The 9,856-nt window shown below is 36.5% G+C and overlaps 1 protein-coding gene across 11 annotated transcripts in view; it reads right to left on the bottom strand.

The window, feature by feature from the left end:
* LOC128872399 (myosin heavy chain, muscle) overlaps positions 1 to 9,856 on the bottom strand; it is a 73,059-nt gene that overhangs the window by 41,174 nt on the left and 22,029 nt on the right. For 5 of the 11 annotated variants that reach the window (XM_054115038.1, XM_054115040.1, XM_054115039.1 and 2 more), the window contains exons 8-9: positions 7,744 to 7,881; positions 6,195 to 6,464 (exon numbers count right to left, since the gene is read on the bottom strand). In XM_054115038.1, the coding sequence (XP_053971013.1) occupies positions 6,195 to 6,464; positions 7,744 to 7,881 (408 nt within the window). Of the gene's footprint in view, positions 1 to 1,187; positions 1,359 to 4,395; positions 4,567 to 6,194; positions 6,465 to 7,743; positions 7,882 to 9,856 lie in introns of all 11 variants that reach the window. The other 6 variants (XM_054115042.1, XM_054115041.1, XM_054115036.1 and 3 more) reach the window with 2 other exon arrangements.

Here is a 9,856-nt window from a genome sequence, read left to right on the forward strand (position 1 = left end):
GAGAATATTCGGGATTCTCGAGTTGATTCGAGATTGCCGAGAATACACGAGATCCCGCAAAAAATCCGGGATTCCCGAGAATGTACGGGATGTCGAAAATGTTCGGGATTCCCGACAACGTACGGGATATAGAATAATATCTGGGATTTCCGAAAGTGTTGTTATTCTTGAAAATTTCAGCAATCCGAATGTACGGGATCTCGAAATTCCCGGAATCCCGAACATTTACGGGATCTCGAAATTCTCGGGAATCCCGAATGGTTTCGGGATTCTGAAATTCTCGGGATTTCATTCGCACACCCCTAATTAAATTCAAACAAATAAATGTTTTTATTTTTAATCGATTATATAATTGTCCTCGTTACCAATAACCTTCTGCCATCTAGTGTGCAAATTTTCAATACCTGATCGATGAAAATTGATTGGTACACGGTGAGCTGGTAAATAATAAACAAATATTTGCATTCGCAGAAACGACATTACTTTCTGGTCCCTCTATTACTTGAAAAAGTGTCGGTCAGAATTGAACGTAAGGTACACCGTACTTGAGAATAGACGTGTTACAGGCAATTACGACCGAATTATCAAGACCAAAAACTGTTAAAATATTTGTCCAAGGTATTAAGTGATCCAAAAAGAAGTCGTAAAAAGTATGAACGTTAAATATAACTCGATTACAAGATATTCATATTCCAATCGAAAACATTGCCTGCTAAGCGATTCCTCTAGTGTGTTTATGTTCGTGGAATTAAGGAGAACACGAATGAACGATAGGCAACACCTGACCGACTGGTTACCAATCAAACAAAAAAAAGAAAAAGGAGAGAGATCGACGATCGATTGATATTTCAGGACGTGGACGGAAGAAAGTGAACGATATTGACGCCTAAGCGAGACGAGGGGCGGTTTGCTTCTCACTGAAACGCGAAATCACACGGCTCAGCAAAGGACAATACAAAAAAAAAAAAAATTAATTTACGATTGGTTACAGCCAATCCATGAAAACAGTGGACGATCATTATTGCGTAATATTGTAATAAGCGTTAGATTGTGCGATTGTTAAGGATCCAAGTGGTTCTCTCACAGATCCTTATGCTGCATTCGTGTCGTTTCTTTTTTTTTTTTTCTCGGACGGTGGATCCGTCTTTGGATCCACTTCCATGATCGATTCAATCGTCTTTGTGTACCTTTTCGATCAGTTCAATACACGCGAGGAGATCCATGCCAAAATCTATGAACTCCCACTGAATGCCCTCCTTTGTGTACTCTTCTTGTTCGAGGACGAACATGTGGTGGTTGAAGAACTGTTGAAGCTTCTCATTGGTGAAGTTGATGCAGAGCTGCTCGAAGCTGTTGAACTGTTCGAGCAACAATCAGGCATGCTTTTTCACCAGTGTCTAAACTACGCCTCTTTTCTATTTTGTGTCCGTTCGTTTTTTTTTTTTTTTTGTTCTACAGGTCTAGTCAGTTCTTGCTTTTTAACGACCTTTCAGCTCCTTCAAAGACTACTGTACATTCAATGTTTTGTGGTACCCGCAAGTAGCACGGGATACCGGTCAACGTTTCGACAGGTCAATCGACAATTTTTGAACAATTTTTAAAGATAAAGAATTCAATAAAGAATTCAAAAGTCGTGGCCTCGTCTTCGAAGAAGTTTTAGCGACGATACAATTTGAATTCGATTCCCCGTTCGAAGCTAACTACATATTAACGTCGAAGGAATAACTTTTACGATTAACCGAAGCAGTGAAAACAATTCTACAAATTTTAGTTTTCCATGGTGCGAAACTTTTCGTTGGAAAAGTCTCGATCGTCGATCGACCCGACGAGTTTTTTATCTACAAAATATTACAAACACTTCCCCTTAAGGATTCTCCTCGAGTCCTTAAGAAATCATCTACAATGTGTCCTTGTAGTGTACGTAAATCTTACGACAAGTAGTTGTAAGATGTCGTTATTTGAGAGCTAAGATACAGTGCTACTGGGTGTTCAAATATTTGCATATCCGCTATGGATTCGAGTTTGGTAGTTCTCCGTGTGGAATAGTCTCGTTTAATACATTGTATAATAATAATAAATCGTATGTTAACATTGTACGTTGATTACTAGACTGCGGATCTTTGTGCAAAATAAAATCTTCGCGAACGTGCCTACAAAAATTGAACCTAAATAAGAATTTATTTTATTCTGCAAATATTATAACGCGAACTTTACTTTCAATCCTCTTTATATATTCTTGCATATTGTTTGTTGCGTTTGCGTATTGGATTTTGTAGGTTCTTGCACGCTCAAATTTCCTATAAATGCATGAAAATCCGCAGTCTATCGATCGCTATTATATTTTAACGTTCCTGCAAACATTTGAACACGAACATGGAAGAACGTTCAAACACAGTTGCGTGCAAAGGAAAAATCATAAGTGATTTTAACGCTACTTTGTGCATACGTGTGCTGGCCTCTCTCGTATACGATTGTAACCAACACTTCTAAAAGAACACGGAAAGTCCAACGTGTATTAGTCTACTTTCAAATAACTACTGGTAAACAAATCACCTTCGGAAGATTCGTACGTGGTGTACCGTCCTGTTCCTCAATGGACAGTTGGAAATATACAATACTTTCTAAGGATTAATTACTACGAGTGATCTACTCAGCGTGAAGTCCACTGTTTTTACGTTTCTCGAAATGAGGGTGACGATAAGGGGTGTAATAATTGAGACGGGATAACAATTACGACGACATGTTGCTTACCAGTTCTTCTTTTTTTCTTTTTTTTTTCGTGAAGACGCCATCACCTACGGTACTTTTATTCCTTGAAATCATGCTATGTCGAGGGAGCCAACTATGCAGAATTAACATAAAAACCGAAAATTGGGAGGGGAGCGGGTAGCTGAGACGAACCTGAACAACAAATTCCTTTGCAAAAATGTTGGATGGTGCTTCGTTTTTGAATTATTAACGAATAACAAAGCACCATCCGAGATTTTTGCAAAAGCAATTGTGATTCATCGTCTCGGCTACCCTCCGTTTCCGGTTTTTACATCAATTTCGGGACACCCAGTATAAATACATCAAAGGGGACATCATGCTTTTTGTGTTAGGATTTGTACAGAAAGAATATTCCGAAGGAACATTCAATCGTACGAAATGCGCAAAGACTTCGATGGAAGTCTCTTTTTGGAGCAATACTAAATTATTCGGAATGATGAGTTCTCTAAGGATCGTAGTTACAGTGGGCGTAGAATGTATTCGTACACCGATCGATTTCCAAAAGAACTATGTAAAATTGTAATCTATTAACTTATTTTTTATAAACAGAGTACAACAACAAAAAATAGCTATTTATGTAGGTTACGAAATTAACAAAAAAAAAAAAAAGAAAACAATTAACCGATAGAAATATCGAAGCAATAAGTATTCGCACGACTGTTTAATTTTTAAACCTTCGTTAAAAAAAAAAAAAAGAAATTTACATTAATTTATAAGTATATAACACTTCCTTCGTGGGATTTCCTTTTGATTTTATAATTATTGCAACTCTTCTAAGCATTAAATTAACTAAATTATTAGTTAGAAGTTAATAAGAAGTGGGATCTTCTTCCATTCTTCTATTAGAGCCTTTTCCGAAGTACTTTACCGAAAGTACTTTACCGATGTTTTCTAATTCATACGAAGCAATAAATGTTTGGCGTTAAGAGCATGTATTTCTGTCGTTCTTTTATCGAATTTACTATAGAATAATTCTATCTTAGAGATTTCCGAGAATATGTGAAATATCATTGATTATAAAAAAAGAAATTAAGAAAACTACAATTTCACGCAAAAGTTTTTTGTGAAATTGATCGGTGTACGAATACATTCAACACCCACTTTACGTATCGGTAGAATACGGAGTAAACATCCAGTTACGGCAGAAAGGGTGCTAAAGGGCGAATTCGTAATTCCAGGAACATTCCAAAAAAACATCTCACTACAACACCTTAGATCGAAAGTAAAGGGCTGGAAAACGGGGTGCCAAGATCAATGTAAACATGGAATAGCTATTAAAGAGGAAGTAAACAAATGTAACGTGCCTCGGAGTATCCGAAACACCAACTAAAGATAATCGTGCTCAAACAACACCTAATCGTAACACGATATTATGACGATTCGGTTCAACCGAACGTTCACGGGGCAACGATTGATGAATCCAAACGTTTCTAAACGGAATGGCAATTAAACACTCTGGGATAAATCTCCTAATGAGACCAAATCAAGGTCAAGGGGCTAGTTTCTAATCGATCTCTCAACGAGATCGTACAACACGGTGAAAAAAAAACTAGACGAGGAAAACAATCTTTCACGGGAAGAACCAAAGAAATCGGAATTTCGGGACGGCTCTGTGCGCGAGGCTACCTTCTCGATCAACTCGATACAGGCGAGCAAGTCCATTCCGAAGTCAATGAATTGCCAGACGATACCCTCTTTCTTATATTCCTCTTGCTCGAGGACAAACATGTGGTGGTTGAAGAATTGTTGTAGTTTCTCATTGGTGAAGTTGATGCAGAGTTGCTCGAAACCGTTATACTAAAGGATGAAATTGTAACGTACAGTGTTCAGGAGTGAACGATGACGTGACGATTAATAGAGACTATGGTTTCGTGGATTTCCTCGAAACGAGTGATTCAGACTTTTCTTTACCGTTTGCGAAGAGTAAAAGGGTCTGTGTGCGTCGAGTGTACAGTAATAAATTCGTGTATTCCGTTATCGATAATCGACAATCGGCTGAATCAAATTTTGGCTATTCGTTGTTTCTTTGCTGACGCATTAACAACGAGTAATTGTGGTAAACTATCTCAATCAATTTTTTAATTTGATCGAATTAAAGAGTTATCGGTCGTTGGTGCGATATTTTGTGTCTGAAAATACACTGGAATGAGTTGTTCCTCTGTGTTTATTATTTCGAGCACTTTTTATAGATCACGTAGGCGATTTTTTAACAACGTATACTCGATTTCAGTCTATTCAACATGAATATAAAAAAATATCCCGTTAAACATATTTCAATAATTTTGTGATCTAAAATATTCGTACGAATGCGTATTTGAAATTCGGCACATATATTCGTTGAAAGATAATGCGTGAAACGAATTTTTCTAGCAATTTTTACTTTAATTTGATATGTACAGTGAATCAGAAAAATATTGATACCACCTCAGCCATTGACTTCAGTCTGTTGTATTCTTCTAGGATAAACGTTATCGAATTCTTATTGATCGAAATATTAGGTTGTCCCAAAAGTTTCTTTCGTATTATTAATAATTAATACATACACAATATCGTATGTTTTATGTTACATTACTGAATTGTGTACGATTCATTTCGCTTCGAAAATAATTGAATGCAACTCGCGAAAGAAACTTTTGGGACAACCTAATACATACGGTATCGATTAAGCTTTCGATTAATATCAACGTTTGTTCATACAGATCCAAGTAAACTATAAAGTTTGTACAATTATAATTAAGTTCCGAATTCATGTCAATATGTTTTAGCAAGTAACAGCTTGGCACGAGGAAAATGGAAATTTAAATTAAGCTATGAATAGTTTAAAAGTAGCAAAAGTGTTTGTAGCCGTACGGTGGATATTAAATATCGGTATCTTAATAAAAAAAAAAAAAAAGATATCTTATCTTGCCATGATACTTTCCAAAGAATCTTGTATATTATAAATCAATTTCCTGATATATCTTATTATTCTGGTCGTTATTCGTCGAGAAAGGTTTACACGAATGCAAAGCTTAATTAACAATATGTACCATTTAATGATAAGAACCCTGTAACATTTTATACAAAAAGTATGTCGCGTAAGCTTGCAGTCAGCAGTTGAGAAAGTATAAATATTTCTACGGACCACTTGTCTACTTGACTATTCGAATATACCGACTACTAGATACCTAGATACCAGATACCTTGTCATTTCTTAACGATTCGTAATTACATATAAATATTATATATAAATATAATTATAATACTTGCGCGATTCACAATCGAATAATTCATGATTACGTTACCAACAAAAGTAGAAAAGTAGAAAATCCGATAGAAAGTGCCGACATTAAAAATGACAAGATAATCGACTCTAAAAAAAAATCGCCAACGGATTACGTTCGTGATCTATAATGATACGTGTTTGTATGTTTGAGGAAACTTACGTCGAAGATCTCGAAACCGGCAATATCCAGTACACCGATGAAGTGCTGTCTCTTCTGTTTGGTGTCCAATGTTTCGTTACACTTCTTCACCAGCCATTTGAACAGCCTGTCGAACATGGCCTTCGACATGGCGCCCACAGAGTATGCCACTTGATCCTTGTTACGACCTTGTGTCACGAACTCGTTACCGACCTTGATCCTTGGTTTCAACAAGTTCTTGTAAAGATCGGCACAGTCACAACCGAGCAGCTTGGCGACTCGTTCGCCTTCCTGTTAATCATTATTCACGCGTGTTAAGACAGGAAGACAATTAAGAAATATCAGGTATTCGAAAAAGTTCGTGGGATTCTCAACCATCTGCATGATTTCGTCGCGTCGTTTTGTGATTAGTCGATCGCAGCGTGATGCATTTTTCACATCAAAGTTTTGATAGAGCATTTCGCCCGTAAAAGCCACAAACTTTTTCGCGAGCGGATCAAGTAGTCGCTCGAACTTTAAATGGGTCCTTTCGATTTCTTAACATTTGCAGAACATGGAGGAAAGTAACTGAAGTCAGATCTTCGATACACAGGGTGAAATGTTTGAAGTCCTTGAAAGGGGAGGTTCGGGAGGTGATTTGAAACAACTTTTTCCTTTACAAAAATGTCGGATGGGGCTTTGTTAAGGCGATATTATTAAGAGAAAAGCTTGACCAATCAGAGCGCGAGTAATGACAGTGGAGTGCTCGCAGTAGTATAGGCTACGCGCTAGTCAGCCGCAGTAGTATAGGCTACGCGTTAGGCGGCAGCGCTCTGATTGGTCGGGGTTTTCTGTTAACACTTTATTCACCGGGAGCCTATTTTTAAATAAAAATTGTATCTTCTGGAACAATTTAGAACAAGTCTAGAACACCCTGGAACAACTTTTGGAATTTTAAAATTCTCATGGAATCTCGTTCCTTCGATTGTTAATTCAACATTGACGTAATTTGATTTCTAAATCGAATGAAAAGTACGGAAGTTCATTTTTTCGTTAGGTACTTTCGAACAATAGGAAACTTTACTTTAGAAATTCGAAAATGTTGTGTACACATTTCGATAACTGATCAGCAGACTGCGGATCTTTATGCATTTATAGGAAATTTGAATGTATTAGGTTGTCCCGAAAGTTTCTTTCCGTGAGTTGCATTCGATTATTTTCTGTGCCAGTGTTTATATAAATAGACAATCTAATTTCTTAGACATTGATGCTGTAACAGTAATGAAGCGAAATGAATCATACACGATTCAGTAATGTAACATAAAACATAAAATATCGTCTATATATTAATTATTAACAAAACGAAAGAAACTTTCGGGACAAGCTAATACAAAAACCTACAAAATGCAAACGATATTCAAGAACGTAAGAAAGATTGAAAGTGAAGTTCGTGTTATAATATTTGCAGAATAAAATAAATTTCTATTTAGGTGCAATTTTTGTAGGCACGTTCGGGATGATTTTATTTTGGATAAAAATCCGCAGTCCACTGATCAGAGAACCTTTGGGAGTGAAAATTTAATTTAAATACCTCTGTGCCATCAGCTTCAGCCTGTTCTTCGCGACCTCTTTGCTTGAACTTCATGCCACCCATGTGCATGACAGCAGCAGTGATCTTGTAGATGTCGTCCTTCTCCTCTTGAGTGAAGCCCAGCACGTCGAAGGCTTGCTGTCATCGGAAAAGCGGTCATTAGAAATTGTTCTCCAATCTTTCGTATCAGAAGAAGAGATTAATGTTTCGATTTCACGAATAACTCTACGAAGACTTTTCGAGAAATGAACGTGTCTTCGCTGATTACGAAACTCTCGGTTCGTAACAGTACCGAAAATTTCAAAAACACTTCTGATACGTTGACACATAGTTCGTGACTTGGACATAATGCTGAATTATTCTTAACGGAAGCAAGCAAGCAAGCACGGTACAAATAGCGGCGCAAACTAAGTCTAAAAGTGGGCGTGTTCTTTTTTCGGACAGTGTTTTGCAGAGGAAGACTGTCGCAAAGTAAAGCTAACAAAGATTAAGAAATACTCGATATTACATTTGGCTGAATAAAATATTGCTTCGTCGACAATCCTTCCGATGCATTTCCAAAGTGCCATAAGCGATTCTTTCGAAGCGAAGCTGATCACGATTTGCCAAAGAAGCGTTGAAGAGGAAGCTCGTGTTTAAAAAGCGCGTAAGCAATGCTAGCGGCGTATAACCGCTTCTACTCGAACTCGAATGTCTACAATGAAAAGTAGAAAAGTTGTAAAAAATTGAGGTAACCAAAAACTGTAGATAGAAGATCAAAAAAACTTGAAGAAGACGACGAAGGAGGATGGATGGTCCTTTTGGTTTTAATCGCTTAGTTAACGTAGATGCGAATCGTCTCCTTCGTTGATGCGAAAAGAGGAATTTAAACTCGTTCTTGTATTGCACCGTTTGGACGAGTCTCCCGAAGAGGCCCGATTTCTTCCCATTTTGCCACTACCACCCACTTCGATTTAGCTTGTTCTCGATGTTGAACACGGAAGAGAACTGCTTCTACGTGGAATGATACAGAGGTTCGACCGTGCCATCGAGAATTTCCATCTCGAGGCTGTCTCTCGTTGGGCAAATTAAAGAGAGAATCAGGTTCGTGAGATAGTAATACTAGGAATGGAAGGTAAACTCACTACCAAGGGTGGTGTTTTTACAATATTTCGTAATCTACTTCTCCAGGGTTCCTCTAACCTCTCGACTGACCCATCTTCGTCAAATTTGAATGGTAATTCACGAAGGTAAAAGAAAAGGTAATTTTCGTTAAAGTACATAATAAGACGACTCGACAAATGCGAATCGTTTCGTTTAGAAGATTTTTATGCTCGAAGTAAGTAAAAGGTAAAAGAGCCAGTCGATAGGTTTGATCTACGTGTCTGGTACCTACGTCCAGACTAAAAATTGAAATCGCCAAAACAACTATAGAAAATAGAAAAATGATAATTGGGCGGTCAACTTCTATACATATTTATGTACATGGGAGTTCCAACGGAGAATAGTAACGAGAAATTTCTAAACACACTCTAGTCCAGTTATTGTAAACTAAGCGTATCGTGGACAAATTCTTATAAAATAATTGTACGATATATAAAATTAAAAATAATCTTGGATAGATTCTCATAAAGTTAATGTTTCGTATATATTTTGATTAAGTCGTTACGAATAATGTGTAAAGAAAAAAAATTAATAAAAGACAGTTATTTAGAGCCCCTTTTTTTTTACAAACTTGGCAAATGTGATAAATCAATTTTTTATAGATATCCCACATATTATTGGGTTTAGATAGTAAAGATTTAGTTTAGATTGGCAAAGATAGTAGTTATCAAAAATAAAGATAAGGAAATTTATGCAAAAGAGATATTCAATGTTTTTTTTTCGTAGTCAATTATTTACATATCGTGACGTGAAAATTTGTATAAAAATCGAAGCTTTGAATTTCATTCATATTTTACATAGTTTACAACAATTTGATATTTATTTTAGTAAACGTTTGAGATATTCCAATAATCAGAAAGTAAGTTCAAAAATGATCAAATTGTAATCAATTTCTTTTTGTAGTAATACCTCGAGTAATAATATCATTTTCTTCTCAAATCACTAAATACTTTCAAATACAATACCTCGT

This window comes from Hylaeus volcanicus, chromosome 2 (genome assembly GCF_026283585.1).
Source record: "Hylaeus volcanicus isolate JK05 chromosome 2, UHH_iyHylVolc1.0_haploid, whole genome shotgun sequence".
NCBI classification, from domain to species: domain Eukaryota; kingdom Metazoa; phylum Arthropoda; class Insecta; order Hymenoptera; family Colletidae; genus Hylaeus; species Hylaeus volcanicus.